The following is an 18655-nucleotide window of genomic DNA, read 5'->3' as shown; positions in this document are numbered from 1 at the left end:
CATTATTTCAGACGAATTCAAAGCAAGAAAGGAAAATAACTTCGGCACGCTGAAGTTTTCTATACCGTTGTAGGTCGTTCCCGTGGAAGTATTGTATGTTCAGAGCCTTCCAATTTTTAGAAAACTAAAAACTAATTACATACATTTTAAGACATTTTTCTATTTCAATTAACTACCGTATATGTTTTTCCGAAAACTAAATTTAACGGTCTATGTATTATTTTGACATTAATTATCCGATCGTTCCTATGGCAGCTATATAATAAAGTCGCCCGACTTGTTTCAAATTTTATTCGAAATTCTGAAATATTTAAAGAATGATATTCCTAAGAGTAGGAGTTAATGTCAAAAAACACCGAAGTTATAATTATACCCGTTACTCGAAGAGTAAGAGGGTGTACTAGATTCGTCGGAAAGTATGTAAAGTATGAAATGGCTAGATAGACTCGGCTAGTCATTCTGATCAAGAATATATATACTTTATGCGGTCGTAAATATCTCCCTCACTGCGTTGCAAACTGCAGACTGCAATCATAAATCACTCTGCAAAAATACAAAGATAAAAAAAATTTTCTATTTCATTGAACCTATATATTTATATATATACATATATATAAATTTATATACATATACTACTTTTTAGAATTCTAGAAAAAAATGCAATAGCTTCCATCCCTTGACTTACAATGGTGGTAAATATCTAAAAAATTCGAAAAAAAATAAGAACAAAGCTCTTTTTTCCCATCAGAGAAATTTATTGGCTGCATGCCAATAAAATTGAGTAAAAACTCTCAAATATTGCAAAATCAACATAGAAAAGTAAATACTTTACTACTGACAAAAAAGGAAGAACTTTTGTTGCTTTATGTTTTGGGCTAATGAACATTATAAAAATTAAAATTCTTGAAATAATTACATTTAATTAAGTTGAAATTTTTATGATGATACTCATCTGAATTAAATAGTCATATTAATGATAGTTTCTATGTAGTTAAATTATAAAAGCGCACTTCACCTAATTACCAAATTACTAATTGAATAGTAACATTTTTATTGGGAAATTAAAAAATAAAATTAGAAATATATTTAATAAGGACCAGAAAGTTTTTCAAAATAAATATTTAAATATATTGTAAATACTTGTATTCATTATTTGCTGGAAATATTGTGTCTATTTCTATTGAAATTATTTGAATCCTATTCCTTCTAGTATGAATACCAAGAAAGTAGTAGATCTTTTATGCCCTTCTTACTTTCAAATAATTATCCTTGTATCGATTTTTAACTCACCCATAATGTGCAATAGATTTTCTTCCAGAAGAAAAGCATCGTCATAGCTTGAATTAGTTAGATTCTCCGTTTTCATATTTAGCAAGCTGGGCAACATTGAGGCATACATTTAGATTGCGTTAATCTCTGCTGATAGTTCACGTTTTTAAATAATATATGTATATAAAACCGATCCGGTTGGTAGCAATGGATTTCTCAAAAGTGGGGAAGACGACTGCCTAGTTCCTGGTACTTTATTATGAAAACCGTGGGCGAGGGGCTTGCGATTGTGGCAAAATCGGGTAAATATTTAAAAATCCTTCACACGCTTTGACAAATTGAGTTTTCACAAACGGTTGCTGCTTTTGTCGCTGCTGCCGACTTTGTTGTTATTGGTGGTGTACATTTTTTTGCATATAATTCTCTGGCTTTTTTTGCTGTTTTTTTTCGAAGCCAGCTTAGGTGAGGGGCCAGAAACACACTTAAGTAAAGTTAAATATTTACACAAATTAAAACCGAAAATAGCTGAAGCGATGGAAGTTAAGGAGCAATGGAAAACACAGCACCGCTAAAAACCCGAAGCGAAAAGAACCGTCGGCAATTGGTTCGATACAATATATATATTTACATATGATTACGATAAATAAATAAATGCGAATTGGACGGTAAGCAAAATTTTTCAAAATATCACAGTTTTGGCGGGGGAATCCCTTATTTTTAGCAGAATTGGCGCACAGGTTATTTTTTCAGTACAAGTAGTGTTTTTCAAGCCGGCTTGTTTTTTTTTTGATGTGAGTAAAAGGGAGTGAGCCTGCGGCGCCTCTCGGCGGTCTGTATTATTACCGCCTAGTGCAAAACACTGACTAAACCTCAAATAATGTTCTCAACACGTACTAACTGTCTTAATATTATTTGTTGTAGATATAGAAGCCGACGGCGCCGACGAAGCGACAACGAAAGCTTTGGATCGCTCGGCTGGCTCGAAGCTGACCGAGCCCAACGATCGTCAAAAACTTTAATAAATATTATTACTACGACAGTGGCTATTCTAGCTATTCAGACTGTTGTTGCTCGCACTGTGATTAATATTATTATTGCAGCAGTCGTCTTGGCAAAATTGTTAACAGTTCGGATCGGACCGCTCGGGTCGGCTTGGATCGCCTTCGATCGCCTCGATTCGGGGACATGCGCAGAAGATCGACGGTGCTACTACGGCCGGTCTTATCAGGCTAGATTAAGCGGATTTCACTCACACAAGTAAACAACGTCCGAGTATATAATTCAAATTGTTTAATGGCACACATAAATAACCATATCTTGCTTTATGTGTTTGGGGCTAAATGTGTTTTTGAGCTTTCATTTAACAAATAGCACCAGTTTACAAAAGAAAATTGATGAAATACGCCTTTCAGGAAACCTTTGTTTTCCGGTAAGATACATCTCCCTGATTAAGAAAAGGGCCCTTAAAATTTTTTCTATGGTACCAATTTTTTTTTAAGTGTAAAAAACGTTTTTCGCACTTTTTTATTTTCTAACTCGAGTTGTGATAAACCGAATTCGGTCATCAAAGACTCATTTTACAGGTAATAGAATGCCCTTTAACTTTCTTATACACATCATCAAGTTCCATTCATTAGTTCAAAAGCTACACTTCGTCAAAGTTGAAAAATTTTGAAAAAAATCAAAAACGCTGGCATAAATGGCTTCTTTAAAAATACACGCGTAAAAACCGAAATTAGTTTTATGTTGTTTTCTTGAAGGCTGAACCATAACGGAGAATATGCGCCATCGATCACGACAATCCGTTGGTAAATCGATTTTTAACAGATTTTTAAACGTATATACCCAAGTTCAGTATTCGGGAGCAGCGGCCGTTAAACGTTATTTTAAATTTTCAGTGTTGGGGAACGTAAGAATTTGGTGCAAGTTGTTATGCATAACGTCAGTTTCCTTGCTATTAGCGCTGGGCAAGCTAAAAAGTATGCGATTGCAGTTACGAGGAAATCATTTTCATATATTTTTAGCAAGGAAACTGACGTTATGCATAACCACTTGCACCAAATTCTTACGTTCCGCAACACTGAACATTTAAAATAACGTTTAACGGCCGCTGCTCCCGAATACTGAACTTGGGTATATACGTTTAAAAATCTGTTAAAAATCGATTTACCAACGGATTGTCGTGATCGATGGCGCATATTCTCCGTTATGGTTCAGCCTTCAAGAAAACAACATAAAACTAATTTCGGTTTTTACGCGTGTATTTTTAAAGAAGCCATTTATGCCAGCGTTTTTGATTTTTTTCAAAATTTTTCAACTTTGACGAAGTGTAGCTTTTGAACTAATGAATGGAACTTAATGATGTGTATAAGAAAGTTAAAGGGCATTCTATTACCTGTAAAATGAGTCTTTGATGACCGAATTCGGTTTATCACAACTCGAGTTAGAAAATAAAAAAGTGCGAAAAACGTTTTTTACACTTAAAAAAAAATTGGTACCATAGAAAAAATTGTAAGTGCCCTTTTCTTAATCAGGGAGATGTATCTTACCGGAAAACAAAGGTTTCCTGAAAGGCGTATTTCATCAATTTTTTTTTGTAAACTGGTGTAGTTTTTATTGCTTATTTTTTCACTGCTTCGAGGATTGTCGAAAGCTGAGCGCTCCGAAAAAAGATCTTGAATTGCGTCGCTTATTACGATAGATCAGGAAAGGTGCTACAAAACATTCATATCTTAAGTCTAGTTGAAATTATGGAGACTTTTTTGTTTTAATAGTAAATTGCATTAAAATAAGAAATAAGTGTCATAATTTAACGACAATTTTCTTTGAATTTATGGTGCTTTTTGTTTGTTTTAAAGGTAAAACGCCTTTCAAGCAAGGGAAAGTGGCCTAAAAATAAAAACAGATTTTTATAAAAAGAATCGTATTTTTGACATTTCCGAGGAATTGCTGACTTTTCCTAGGACCTTTAAAAATCTTTCGACTTAGTGTGCCTTTTTATCATAGTTTGAGAGGTTGAGAAAGACAAGCTAATTTTTAGCCCGCTCAGGCTCAACGCATCTTGTTGAACTAGGATCATAAGAACTAAAAATAGTCATTAAACTAAATAACAGAAATAAACATAAAAATAAAACAAACTTTTTTAGAAAATCTTCCTGGTCGCTGCGAGAATCGAACACCTGCCGCTCGATTTGGAGTCGAGAGCGACGCGCAAAAACGTTTTATATCTTACTTTGTTGTGGTCCAAATTTTGTTCTTACTAAAGAGACAGTATGAAGTTTACTTGCCTCACGCCATTCACGCATTATACCGCTACGCCACCGATTTTGTAATTTTACGGGTCAATTTCTAATTTTAGATAACTTTTTGTTGCACGAGATTGCGATTTTTACCTAAAGAAAGTATTGATATCATCTGCTCGAAAAAATTCAAGGTAATATAAAATTTTGGATTTAAAACTGGATTTTACCTTTATTCAGTGCTAGCCTTTCTTAAAATAGGAAAATCGTTCTTAACTTAAGGGCGATCTCGTTTTTAGGCCAATTTTTCTAATACTTAGAGTGTGAATAAGAGCGAGGCAGCAATATTTAAAACTCTTCCAAACAGAAACAGGGCATATTAAAATTACATATCATTGAAACATACAGTATTATCAAAATGAAAGAAAAGAAGTCAACTTGCTCTGTATTAAATAAATCAAGAAAATTAAATATTATTTATATATTTATACAATGATGATTAATTTTATTGTAGAAGAGAGATTAAAGATTGCATTTTAGTGACATTTTCTTACATGTATACATTTTGTTGAAAGCTCTCTCTCACGGTTTTTAAGTCAAATAACAAATTTAATATATTCTAGTTCACTTAATATCTTCTAATAATCCTTGGTGAGTTTAAAGCTTCAAGAGCTATTTACCTCTATGTATGTGAAATGTGTTTCTCTATTTGTAAATCACTTCACTTTCAGTTCGACAAACAGTCAGTGTGGAGTCTCCGTGGTTGCTTATCGAAGCCGGAGCTGCAGTCTCATTGCCTCAGACAGCGTCAGAAAGAGATACAGATAGATGCGCAGAAAGTATATGTACATTGTAGTGGGGCTTTATAATAGGTCGTTTTTGTTTCTGATGATATAGTCGACTAGACTAAGTCGATTAGTAAGCGCCGTAAGCTAGGCCATTCAAGACACTCGCTTCTCTGTCGCCTATCGGTGATATTCGGAAAAGCAGTCGGAAAATTCCGAGTTTCCAATGATACTGGGTGAAAACCAGTGACAGAAGCTCTTCAAATGATTTGTTTTGTTTTTCGGTTTCTTTGGGCCTCGGCGATGATTGACACTTCTGATTCAATTGAATAAAATTTGCAGTCATACAACACCATCGCATGCACAATCGCAGTCAGCTGGACGTCGCCAGCCGTACTTTATACGGCGGAATTTCTGTGACGAAACGGAGCAATACGCCAGCCCCAGTTGCCCACTCATGGTGCACTTTGTTTCATTCCATTCGATTTCGAACGCCTGATTGGCGTCATCGTGTAACATCGTCAACATCGGCTTTACGGAAACTTGATATAATTATGATGGGGCTATTCTGGCGGCAACAAAAGGGTTAAGTTGGCAAATTGCTATGTGCAGGAAACTTTGATTGAATATAAATGGTTGTGATACACACCAAAGATCGAATTTCTGCAGCTACATTTTTATGTTTGTCAACAAATAAATGCCTCAGATATTATTGTAAGTTAGTGATAAAACTTTATAAATCGATTTAGCATCGATTTCTTTATTTACTTATAACTTTTTTACTTTACTCCAATTTTGACAATTTTTAGGCATGAAAATAGGTTGTGATAATCAAAAAAAATTGCATTTGCAAAGGCAAGTTTACTAGAGTGGCACTGTGCCAAGAATTGGCAAGAATCTGCATGCCAAATCACAATTTTTAAGCTTTTATAGTTTCCGAAATCTCAACGTTCATAAGGACGAACAGACAGGCGGCCATGAATAGGTCGACTCGGCTAGTGCTCATAATCAAGGTATTCTATTTACTTTACGCTTTATAGGTCGGAAACGTTTTTTTTCTACCTGTTACTTACTTTCCGACGAATCAACCTTTTTCTCTACGAGTAACGGGTATAAAAATTTGCTCGAGTAGAAATCAATAAGAATAAAATACATGTTGCATATACTTTTTAACACGACTTACTTTATCCCCCATATCACCTTGTGGATCCGCGCATGAATTGCAATAAATTTAACTTGTACTTTTTTTCCTACATTTTTATTTCATTTAATTAAATTATTTGGAACACTTAGCAATTTTGTATTTGAAAACAAAATCAGATTATATCAGATATTTTAGTGTGTTTTATATTTCAATAATCATATACTTTAGTGCCACTTCTTTTGGCGCGTCACACACTTCCGATGCCAGCACCACGCCACCTAGCGGAGGGTAGTGATACTACTGACCATGCCACAGCCTGTTTAGCTTAGTAAGTCATAACCTTTAAAATATCAATGCGTTTGGTACGATTCTTAGCATTTAGGTAGGTATTGATCGAATAAATAAATTTCAGTTTACACTTTAAAAAATCTTCAAAACGTTATGGGCGTTACTTTCCAACTAATACTTTATTTTACAAAAAATTAAAAAAACACCGGTTATTGTGACAATGGCACCTTTAACTTACAAGCGCTTTGATATCAATTTTGTGACGAAAAATGCTTGTAAATTCGTTTAAGTAAATACACTTTCTAAAACGTAGAATTTAAACAAAGTATGTGTAGTTAAGCATCAAAAATCAAATCAAATCGAAAAAGTTTAAGTTGATAGCGAACTTGTAAATGTTTTTCTTTTACTTAAAAAATATCTTATAAGAATTTTGTGCCATCAAACTGATGATGCATAGTTTTGGGCAGTCAAGGTAAGCATGAAATATATTTCATAATGAACTGAATTGGGTTGAACTTATTGTCGCTCAATTACTTCTAAACCGTAAATTTTTTGACAAAAAGTGTTCTAAACAAAAAGTTGAGGAATCTCAAGGGCTATATTGTTTAAAATTTAAAAAGATATCTTGCGAACCAATTTTAAGAAAATAGACAAAAAGTGGTTTAAAGAAAAACATTTTCCTATAACTTTAATAAATAAAGCCATTTTTATTTACCGTTTTGTTACCTAAATATTACATCTGTACCTTGCTAAGCCCTAAGTTCAAGTTGTCCTCACCAAATAATCCAAACATCGTCTGGATGATCCCTTAAAATGGGGTTGATAGATTAAGTACAATTTCAAAATATGTTTACAAAACCCATTTGTAATCTGTGGGACTGTATGTAAACCGAGCGATCAGGACATGACGCATATGTTTTGGTTTGAATAAAGCGCTCAACTTAGTTTATTCCATCCAATGCGAATGAATCACAGCCGCACACACAATTGTTGTCCCCACAATCGGGAATTCGAATACGAATCCAGCAACTCCAGCAGTTGCTATCCGAGAGATATATTTCCTGGGGTGTGGTGGTGATGAAAACAATGTATGTATGTTTGTAAGAGAAAAACAGCAGCAAGAGTGGAAAACAACAGGGAAAGAGATATAATTGAAATAAAATGCATGTCATGTTCGAGCTGATGGCTGTCGCTTTTCCCGGCCACATGTGGCGACCCTTGGTGGTTTGCAATTTCCAGGGAATTATGAAAATTAGCCAAGCCAAGCTGCTATTTTGTGCTTTCCTTCGCTCGATCTTCTGGTGCTTCGTTAAGTGAATTCTGTGCGAAACTTATTATTTTATTTGCATACATTTTTATAGAGACAACACACCGAAGAATAAACCGAGCTCTTCGTATCCATGGAATACACATGTGATTTGCATGTGCTGTTCGTCATCGGCTTCATGATCATGATCAGTCGTTGTCGGCTGACTGCCACATATGAATGCAATGCAATGATGACGATCGCAATAATGACGATCATGGTATTCGTAATGTTTGACTGCAATTTACTATTTACACTTCATTTAGCGGCGACAACTTTAAGTGAAATGTGTCCACATTGGCTGAGTGCTGTGCTCGCTTTCCTGTATCTGTGGGATACTCGGCGTCGCGATTCTCCTGCGTTAAACAATAAGATATAATGAGCATCGCAATTGAATAAAGCGGCCCGCAGGTCCAACTAATTGGAAAATTAGCTCAAGTGTGAGGATAGCCCGTCCGAGTGGATTGTGTAAGGAGCGAATCTCGGGAATGGGTTCACTAAAGACTACTAACAGTCAGGTACTCAACTAAAAAGCTTTTTCGTCGCCCCCAGGGAGAAAAACGACTTGAGTTCTAAAGATACACTGGCGTGGTCAGCAATTAATGTAACATGGAAACAAAATAAATATATATTGCGGATCAATTGAAATTTATTCGTAATATACAATATAATAGAATGTACCTATGTAAGTACTATGAAGAACTGGAAATAAGGACTACCAGATACTCGTTACACGACTGATGGCATTGCGAGGGAGATGGAGATATTTAAGCAGCAAGGCCACTTTAACCAAGATTGCCACCTTTTTTGCCTATAACTTTTTAATGCATTGACCGTTTTGAACAGTATTATATAATGTGGGTGTTAGACGGGTTGTGGGCGTTAGAGTGGGCATGGCGTACTGCTGAAATAAGCTTACTTGCGTAAGAAGCTTGAGAATCCACATGCCAAGTCTCAACAATGGTAGTACATGTCTTAAAAATGGGGGAAAAGACGCCTCTAGATGCATGTAAAATATTTTGGGGCTCATATTTTTCCTTATATTTTTTAAAGCCTGTTCACCACATTCAATTTTGTGTGAATAGAGGTGAAGAGATTATTTAAATGCCCATGAGTTGTGATCGTCTTAAATTATGACACCTTAAATGCAAGTCTGTAGAAGGCCATCTGAGCAATTTATTGACATACATATCAATTAAATTGAGTACAAACTATCGAAGACATCTTTATTCAAAACATTAAAAGTTGTCTTTTTTCAAACCGGTATTTACAAATACCACACGTCAGGATATGCAGATATAATTATATACGTCTATATTAACGTAATTTAGTATCCATAGGACTACACCAAATGCAGTTCTTGCATTTTATAAAATCAATAATTTAAAGCACGCTTTGAAACCCAGTTTTTGGCAATGCTTTTAATCACCATTAAAGTAAGCGTGAGCAATATGGCTTATCTGGCGGTCACTCTTAGTTTTTATTATCCCATATATACATATATGTATATACAATGTAGGCATATATGATGGACGATTACAAAACGTTTCTAGACCTCAAGCAAAGTGACATATTGGTTAACTTTATATCACATGTGGCGCAAGGCACTTCTTGAATTATCTATCATGGAAGTAAATGAATGTCTAAAGCGGATATCGAAGAAATAGAAAAAAAATGTATGTGGCTTATTTTCTTTATTTCGTCTACCATTGGGTCTATTCCATCTTAGATAGCGGAAACAGTATTTTTAATTATGCCGCTTGACCCAAAACAAAAACGGACCAAGAACAAAATAAAACGCCGCAATGAATCGAAAAACGACGAAGATTCGCGAAAGCCGAACCGAAGGCGAATGCAAATCAATGGAGTTCGCGTCTGGGCGATAACCCCCATATTATATCAGCAGGGTGTGAGAGTCGCCCGGTCTGACGGTCCTCTGGCCTCTATATACACACAATATAATACATAGAGGCTCGGGCCCCTGAACCTCTCCCATGCATAATACCACGGAATTACAGGAGGCATAAATAGGTACGAAAATAAGTTAATGCACATCGACTAAGGTGACACAAGCCCCATTCAACGCCTCAGCTTAAGCTATAGACAGTCGGGCTGATCGTCTCTATAAATATTCAACAAGTATGAGACGGGGCTTGTAAGCTGGGTTTGCTGGGTATACTTATATGTATATAAGCCACAGTATTTAGTCGCACCGTGGGCTTGCCATTGCGCATATTTAACCCTTCGGGGTTAAGTTAAACATTACGATTACGTTTCACAACGCTTAAAGTTGTGCGCGTTTCCTTTGTTTTTCACAGCCCTACACCCAGAAAAATTGAGAACAAAAAAACCTAGATCGGTTCCTCTCTGTTTGAGAATATTGTCTTTTCTCTTTTTTCTTCTCGATATCAAGATTTCAAAAACAATCTCGGATTTGAGGTGGTTGAAGAGGACGTCAAGGGAAGACGCAGAAAAAAAGGAGAGTGAGAAAAGAGAGAGACCGAACTCCTCTTTTGAAATTATTGGGAAGATATCGAAGTGAGCTGCGACTCTGTGTCGCTGCAAAGTTTCTTCGTTTTTGAGAACCTTGTCCTCGAGAAAAGCCCCTTCATACTTACAACGTAAGTAAAATCTTATTTTTACAATTTGTGTCATTTTATTCTGCGTTTTTTTACTCGGAAACGTTGTCTTAAGAAATTGAAATCGGTAATGCGTTTTATTATTTACGTACATATTGAATAATAAACTTATGCGCCGAATATTTAACACAGACTTAAAACTGCACGCATATGTAATATATATTATATGTATATGTATGAAATAGAGTCTGATTGTTGTTCGCAACCCATCTTAAGCATGACACAAATGTGGGAGGTATATATACATATGTATGTATAATAATAATAATATAATGTTTTTAGGTGTCGGAGTTTCTTACGAGATCCTTAGGTACATAAGGGATGTCGAAATTAAAGAGGCTATTTTATCGATTAAGATTCATCAAGAAACTACATTTATAAGTTTATCCAATTTGTATCTCCTCTTGTATATCAACTTTATAATGAAATGAAAGCCGAAAGGCTTTAATATAATAATATTGTCATTTTATTATTCAAATTTTATCATTTTTATATGAGTATGGAATCTGGGAGCAAGAACGATTTATGCTTGAGTCCGAGAACGATTCATCTCGAAATCGAGATCGATTCGGTGTTAGAACCGACAACGATTCATATCGAAATCGAGATCGATTCAATGTTGAAACCGAGAAGATTTCATCTTCATATCCAGAGCCATTTGAGAATTTGAGTATGAATAGATCTTGGCTCTCTTTTGAGATAAAATATAATGAAACACTTGAGATCGGGTTCTTCTCTTAGTGTATTTGATGGCATTCCTTTTTCATCTGTGCTCCGGTTAAATTGTAACATTAAATTCATCATAAGCGGTTGCAGCAGGCGGCACGGCCAGAAAATTTTCCTAATCAATAAACAAACTATAAGCATTTATAATGATTGCAGGCTTATCGGTTGGAAAGCGGTCTTATCAAGGCCATGTCGCTCCATTTATAATGCTACCACTTGCTTATGAGATTTTAACAGTATTTTGCTGCCACACGTGACACGTGTTAAAACATCGATCTAAACCAATCGATTTAGCTGTTAAAAGTCTTAAAAATATTGTAAAATAAATAATTTTAATGTTTTTAAAAATGTAGGGTGGGTTTAGACTATGGAAGGGAATCTCAATAAATAATTTACTCGAATAAATAAAATCATCGTAAGATTTTCTAACCCTTAAGAGAATTAGGAATAAAGTATTCCGATATTATGTTCTAGCAAAATATTTTAATAATGATACATTTTACATTTTATTTAAAATATTTACAAAATAGATATAAACATACCAGGCTCGTGGAACTCCTGCTCCATTTTCTCCACCTTGTTCACTTTCATAAGCTGCTGGCCATCCGTAACGCTCAGGTCCTGTGGATGCTTCATGTTCTGTGATCACTTTATATTTACAGGTCGGTCGAAAAGATCCAATCACATAGTCGTAAAGAAATGCCCGGCAACTGTAAGTGGGGAAAGGCAATCGATAAGAAGTCGTATACCAATCTATTGCTGGCTAAACCCACAGAACGCCTGGAGTACACCAATTTTTATAAATTTTTAATGATGGTTCGCTAATCGAACTGAAGTATCGCCTGTAAATCTACAAATGTATTTTTTGTATTTGTCATTTGCGCACACAATGTAGGTGTCAACTCGAGTGCCTGACAACCAAACGCTTCACATTACATGACCCCCATCGGATATTTTTAGTAGGAAGGAGTCACTTGTTTTACGATCCCATATCGGCAATATGCCAGACGCACCTGTACTGGGGTATATCGCTTATTGGACTTCAATAAAGCAAAGCAATGTAGAGTGTACACTCCCCAAATCAAATATCTAAACTCACAAAAAGGGGTAACAGGAAAACACAAAAAAAATACCCGAAATCATAATCATCAATGCTTGATTGACTGGCCCAGGGGCAGATAAAAACACTCATTGCGGCCAAATAAAAAACAAAGGTAAAAAATTCACTGACTGCCGATAACGTTGAAAACAGAGTTTCTGACTATCAGACGTTTATTGTTTCTTCTGGCCATTTACCGTTATGTGAATTTATTTTTCGCGCCCGACATTTTGCGAATTTAGCTCGAGTGCCAGAACAGCCGATAAGCCCCATGGGCTCTGTGGGAGCTATCGCCCTGCTTCCCGCGTATCTCCCTTCGAATTTCTCTTTCTTATCGCTTATCGTGGTGCTACTGACGCAGACCCCCTCGACTGCATTGCCAATTTGCCACCTTTGAACCCTCGTGACTGTCGCGAGCCGCTTCATCGGCGCCAAAAACAAAAACCCTTAACACAAACATAACGATTCGGCTGACAAAACCAAGTGTGTATCTCTATTTCCGGCCTGAGCTGATAAACTTAGACATATTAGTCCAGCATAAGACCCTAAAATTTGTAATGTATCACTGGTTCTGATACTCGAAAAGTAATTGTACTGTTCAAATACTACTTTTCCTCTATCATCAGCAGCATAACAGTAAATTTCGTTATTTTAAAACTATACAGGAGTTTTTTGGATTTCACACCTTCCCAGGTACACTTAGAACTAGACTTCAATTTTAGTTCGTATGTTTGACGACCACCATCACTCACAACATCCTCGTTTGCTGTTCAAATCAATTGTGTAAAATATAACTTTAAAAACCGTTTGTTTGGAAATTTAAGTTTTTCTGGCGGTATCTCGATACAAAATTTAAACATGTGTTCACGCGATCCGGCCACAAATCAATTGATCGACTACAAGAATAATGACTCCGAGGTGCAAAAGGAGATCACGACATCCAGTGGAACTCCGGTTGGTGTAAAGGATGCCATACAGACGGTGGGACCTAGGGGTCCGGCTTTACTTCAGGACTTTCAGTTTCTTGACGAGTTAATGCACTTCGACTCGGAACGGATTCCCGAAAGGGTGGCCTATGCCAAGGGAGCTGGGGCCTTTGGCTATTTTGAGTGCACCCATGACATTTCCAAATTCTGTGCGGCCACAATTTTCGACAAGGTTAAGAAACGTTGTGCCATCGCCATGAGATTTTCGGTGGCCTGTGGGGAACAGGGTTCGGCTGATACGATCCGCGAGCAACGTGGATTTTCGGTCAAATTCTATACGGACGACGGCATTTGGGATATTGTGGGTTGCAACATGCCTGTGTACTATGTGAGGGATCCCTCGCTGTTCCCCAGCTTGATCCATGCCCAAAAACGCAATCCGCAGACCCATTTAAGGGATCCCGACATGTTCTGGGATTTTATGACGCTACGTCCGGAAACGCTGCACGCTCTGCTTATGTACTTTAGTGATCGGGGAACTCCTGATGGATATCGCCACTTGCACGGCTATGGAGTTCACACTTATCGCATGATCAATGCAACTGGGGAAACACAGTACGTTAAATTCCACTTCAAGACGGATCAGGGTGTCAAGAACCTGGACAGCCGACGATGCGAAGAGCTAATGTCCCATGATCCGGACTATGCCATCAGGGATCTATATAACTCGATAAAGAAGGGCAACTATCCCAGCTGGACCATGTATATTCAGGTAGGGATATAAACAATAAGGAAGACTACTGTAAGCCGTAAATATTCAATCTTTTTTTAACGTAGCATCTTAATAATATGGTTGAATAGATCAAGTTGCCTCTCTTATATACACACAAAAAAGTCGATTGCCAAATCTAACCAATATAAAAGTATAACGGTCCCCAGCCATCGATTTGTTAATTTTACCCATCAAATAGTTACTCATACGTAATACATTCACGAAAAATAGTTATGTAACCAAAAAAAAGGGTTGAAAGGACCCAAGCCAAGAATTGTAGTTAAATAACTATTTTTATAGTTATCGAACCTATTTATATTTAGGGAATTTTTTAATAGTATATATACCTGTAAAATTGATAGTAACTAAACAAATTCTAAGATGCGTCAATTTGGCATGGTAATTCATAAGCAACATAAAAGAGTCATATTCAAAATGCACTTTTAATACCCTTGCAGAGGGTATATTGATTTCAGTCAAAAGTTTGCAACGCAGTGAAGGAGACGTTTCCGACCCCGTAAAGTATATACATATATTCTTGATCAGCATGATTAGACGAGTCGATCTAGCCATGTCCGTCTGTCCGTCCTTTTCTACGCAAACTAGTCTCTCAGTTTTAAAACTATCGGGCTGAAACTTTCCCAAAAGTCGTATATCTTTTGCAGGTAGTATATAAGTCGGAACCAGCCGGATCGGACAACTATATCTTATAGCTCCCATAGGAATATTCGGAAAAAAAAATTTAAAAAAATTATATCTTTGGTGCTTTTTAGCATATAACCTCCTAAGCTTGGAAATAACATTTATTTATTAGTTTTGAATTTTGAATTAAATTTTATCGAAATCGGACGACTATATATATAGCTGCCATAGGAACGATAGGAAAATTTATGGAAAAATAATATGAAACAAATTATAGCTTCGGTGTTTTTTAACATATAACCTCCTACGCTTGTAAATAACATTTTTTAATTAGTTCTGAATTTCGAATTTAATTTTATCAAAATCGGACGACTATATCATATAGCTGCCATAGGAACGATCGGAAAATTGGTAGGAAAATAATATGAAACAAATTATAGATTCGGTGTTTTTTGACATATTATCTTATACTATTTGGAATATCATTTTTTGTGTTTTTAAATTTAATAATTATAGCTGCAAGTGACTTTCAGCTAAAGTAAAGTATGTTGAAGACTTTAGAGAATAAATTAAGTAGAATTGACTTTTTAGAGTTCGGGTTAGCAGTCAAGGTGAACGAGTTGCTAGACCCAGTTAGGAGTTATTGGGAACACATTGGAGGAACATTTGTAAAGTTATTATTGCATACTTTTGCGTGGAAGATTTTACGATAGAATAACTATTTTTGATAGTTAATAAACTATTTACTTTTGCAATAACAAAATACACACATCACGTGAGCGTGTTATGTTGATAGTGGTTTAACTATTGAATAGAAAGCAAGGCAATATTATCAAATAAAACCATTTTTTACCAACCAAATTATTTCGTTTGCAGGTTTTATAAAAATATGTATTTATACTTTGTACGCTGTACGTTAGCTTTTTGCTGGAAGTAAAAGGATAAGCAATTCAATAGTTTTAAATATCTATTTTTTCGGCCGAAGCTAATCCAGTTCCTATAAAACCCAATTATTAGGTAATGCTCAACGAGGAGGCCAAAAAGTGTCGTTTCAACCCGTTCGACGTGACCAAAGTGTGGCCCCAGAAGGATTTTCCCCTGCTGCCGGTCGGAAAACTGGTCCTTGATCGCAATCCCACCAACTACTTCACGGAGGTGGAGCAGCTGGCCTTCAGTCCGGCTCACATGGTTCCGGGGATCGAGCCATCGCCCGATAAGATGCTCCAGGGTCGTCTCTTTGCTTACGGGGACTCGCAGCGTCATCGCATGGGCGTTAACTACATGCAGATCCCGGTGAACTGCCCCTACAGAGTTAATGTGAGGAACTTCCAGCGGGATGGACAAATGACGGTGACCGACAATCAAAATGGGGCCCCCAACTACTTCCCCAACTCGTTCTGCGGCCCGAAGGAAAGTCCCCGGGCTTTGGGGCTGCAAACCTGCTGCCCCCTGACCGGAGATGTTTACCGATTTATGAGCGGTGATACGGAAGATAACTTCAGTCAGGTCACCGACTTTTGGACCTACACCCTGGACAATTGCGGCAGGAAACGACTTGTTCGCAATTTGTCCGAACATCTCACCGAGGCCAGTCAGTTCCTCCAGGAGCGGGCAGTAAAACTCTTCACCATGGTACATTCCGATTTCGGACGACTGATGACGGAGGCCCTGAACACGGCCAGAATATCCAAATTCTAGAGCTATCACAGAACTTGTTAGTAGTACAATGGCGCTTAAATTGTTCGAGATATTGTTTAAAGTTGCTGTAACTCTAATGTCTAATTAGTAATTTACAAGTAAATTGCATCAAGATAGAACTAGGTCTATACTTTAGTTGGTTTTAGTCTCCTGTCTGGCCTTGAGGAAAACATAGTATGGGGAGAAAAAAACGATTTGATTTCTCCAAAATAATAAAAAAGTTTAGCTGACAATTTTAGGAGAAGTCCACTAAGTGGTAGAGTGGGGAATTACATTTTAAATGCTTTATATTCAAAATGGCTTTCAGTTGTTAGGATAGTTCAAAGAAAATGCTTGTATCCATTCAGCTAGATAACTTGAAATGCCAGCTAAAAGGTTTCCTTGCACACGGTTGGGAGTTGACCTTGGCTGACAGCAGGTAATCATCGCGAATCTGGTTACCCAACTGATCTGATGGCAGCGATTATCCAACCCGGATGACAACGCCCTTTTGGAAACACCTCGAGATCTGTCATTAGCTATCCGCTCGTGCCCGGGCGATTCTTTACTCGATTGAATTCGCCCGATAACAGTATAGTTCATCCTTAAAAGGAGCAATGTTGTTTGATTGAGTGGCAGAAGCGTTCAGCGACTACTAAAGCGATGTGTGGATACCGTATAGAACCAAGTGAGTAACCAAGACCTGAACATTTTGGTAATAGATAATAGCTGAATGTACCATCCTTTACACTTCTGTAACGCACTGTACCGCGCACCCCTGGTACAAAACCGAAAAGCTTGTCCAACTCGAATGTTTAGCAAATAGTCGGCTGCCAAAGTAGTAAATGTTGGCAACAGGTTGGGCAACTTGAACGCGGTATCTGAGGACACAGTAAACTTACTTAAAGCTCGATGGCCACACGAAGTTCTTACTATCTTGGTTGGGTTGCTTTTGTTGTGGCTTGTGCAGGGCTTTTATCAGCGATTGTTGTTTTTGTTCTTATAGTTGTTATTGAGTTGACCGCATGAATGAAAGCGAATAGGGAAAAGGCAGACACACACTTGTTGATTTCCTTATGCGATTTTGTGGCCCGTTATAATTAACGTTTCGTCTTTTTATTTACATTTATTTTTGTTTTCTTTTTGGCACTACTTCACGCTGCTCCGTTTTTTAGGGGGCTTTTGTTTGGCTTTTGATTTTTATTATTTTTGCACTTGTTGCCGCCGCTGTGAAATTCATCTCAGGCGTTTCTTAATGAGTGACTTTTTGCAGCCAGTTGTATAACTACCCGCACTGCTTATTCATTTATATCAATCAAAGCGGAATATTCAGCTTATAAACATGGTCTTTGTTTTGCCTTTGCAGTTGTTTCTTTCAACGTCACTGGAATTCAACTACGGCTTCTGTGTGCCGTTACAAAAGCGCTCTTGCGCCTCTCACTTATCACTCTCAGTCTCGCCCCCTCTCTCTGCCTGCTCCGTCTCTTTCTCATTCTCTCTCTCACACACACCAGAACGCAGCTGTTACGTAGTTGTTTTTGCCAAACAAAAATTCCATTTACTTTATAAGTTTAATATGCATTAATTGCATAAATGTAGCGTTTCTTAGGGGAGCATTTCGGGGGTAGAGGGGAAAGTGCTCGACTTGCAAACTGCAGTTGATTGAACCCGCTCTCTTTCACACACACGCACACCCACGTTCCAATTGGAGAAGAGAAGAGAACCCGGCGCACCGATTGACGATTGGCGACTGAAATCAAAGTCGCCAAATCGAACGAAAAGATACAAAATAAAAATAAAAACAACAACCACACACACCGATGCAAAAAGTGGAAAACGCGTGTGCAAAGCAAGACGCGATAATATCACATTTTGTTGCTAATATTCTGATTGACAGAGTTTAAAACGGAGCCACGCGAAGATAGCAACAAAGCGATTCGCAGAGAGTGAGAGTGCAATTGTGGGTGAGTGTTGTGTGTGTGACGTCCATCACGTCAACTTTTAGCGATCGCGGAAGAGCGTTGCCAGTTGGTCATAGAAAGCGACGGTCCGGTGGCACTGCCTACAACAGCTTTTTTGACATCCCAAAAAGCTTTTAAGAGGGCTCGAAATTCAAATTCACGTTTTATACTTTAAAATATCA

The 18655-nt window shown here is 37.2% G+C and overlaps 2 protein-coding genes across 3 annotated transcripts in view; one reads left to right on the top strand and one right to left on the bottom strand.

Moving 5' to 3' along the window:
• Positions 1-18412, bottom strand: part of Hnf4 (Hepatocyte nuclear factor 4) — a 33562-nt gene extending 15150 nt beyond the window's left edge. Inside the window, exons 1-2 of one of the 2 annotated variants that reach the window (XM_017071631.4) lie at positions 17415-18412; positions 11939-12106 (exon numbers count right to left, since the gene is read on the bottom strand). In XM_017071631.4, the coding sequence (XP_016927120.1) occupies positions 11939-12032 (94 nt within the window). In that variant the 5' untranslated portion in view covers positions 12033-12106; positions 17415-18412. Of the gene's footprint in view, positions 1-1290; positions 2122-11938; positions 12107-17414 lie in introns of those variants that run through there. The other variant, XM_017071630.4, reaches the window with a different exon arrangement.
• Positions 12106-16652, top strand: CatB (Catalase B). Its single transcript, XM_017071634.4, has 2 exons — positions 12106-14193; positions 15853-16652. The coding sequence occupies exons 1-2, from the start codon at positions 13354-13356 to the stop codon at positions 16531-16533; spliced, it is 1521 nt and encodes a 506-aa protein (XP_016927123.3). The 5' UTR covers positions 12106-13353; the 3' UTR covers positions 16534-16652.
• Positions 18413-18655: the final 243 nt, after the last annotated feature.

Source organism: Drosophila suzukii, chromosome 2L (assembly GCF_043229965.1).
Source record: "Drosophila suzukii chromosome 2L, CBGP_Dsuzu_IsoJpt1.0, whole genome shotgun sequence".
Lineage (NCBI taxonomy): Eukaryota > Metazoa > Arthropoda > Insecta > Diptera > Drosophilidae > Drosophila > Drosophila suzukii.
Note: the sequence above shows the minus strand (reverse complement) of the source record. Positions and strands in the feature narration are given on the sequence as shown.

What these genes read in the sequence shown, in the direction of transcription:
- CatB (XM_017071634.4), top strand. Translation starts at nt 13,354, where the DNA reads ATGTGTTCACGCGATCCGGCCACAAATCAATTGATCGACTACAAGAAT. An exon ending in GCTGGACCATGTATATTCAG is followed by an intron (nt 14,194 to 15,852) that starts GTAGGGATATAA and finishes CCCAATTATTAG; the next exon opens with GTAATGCTCAACGAGGAGGC.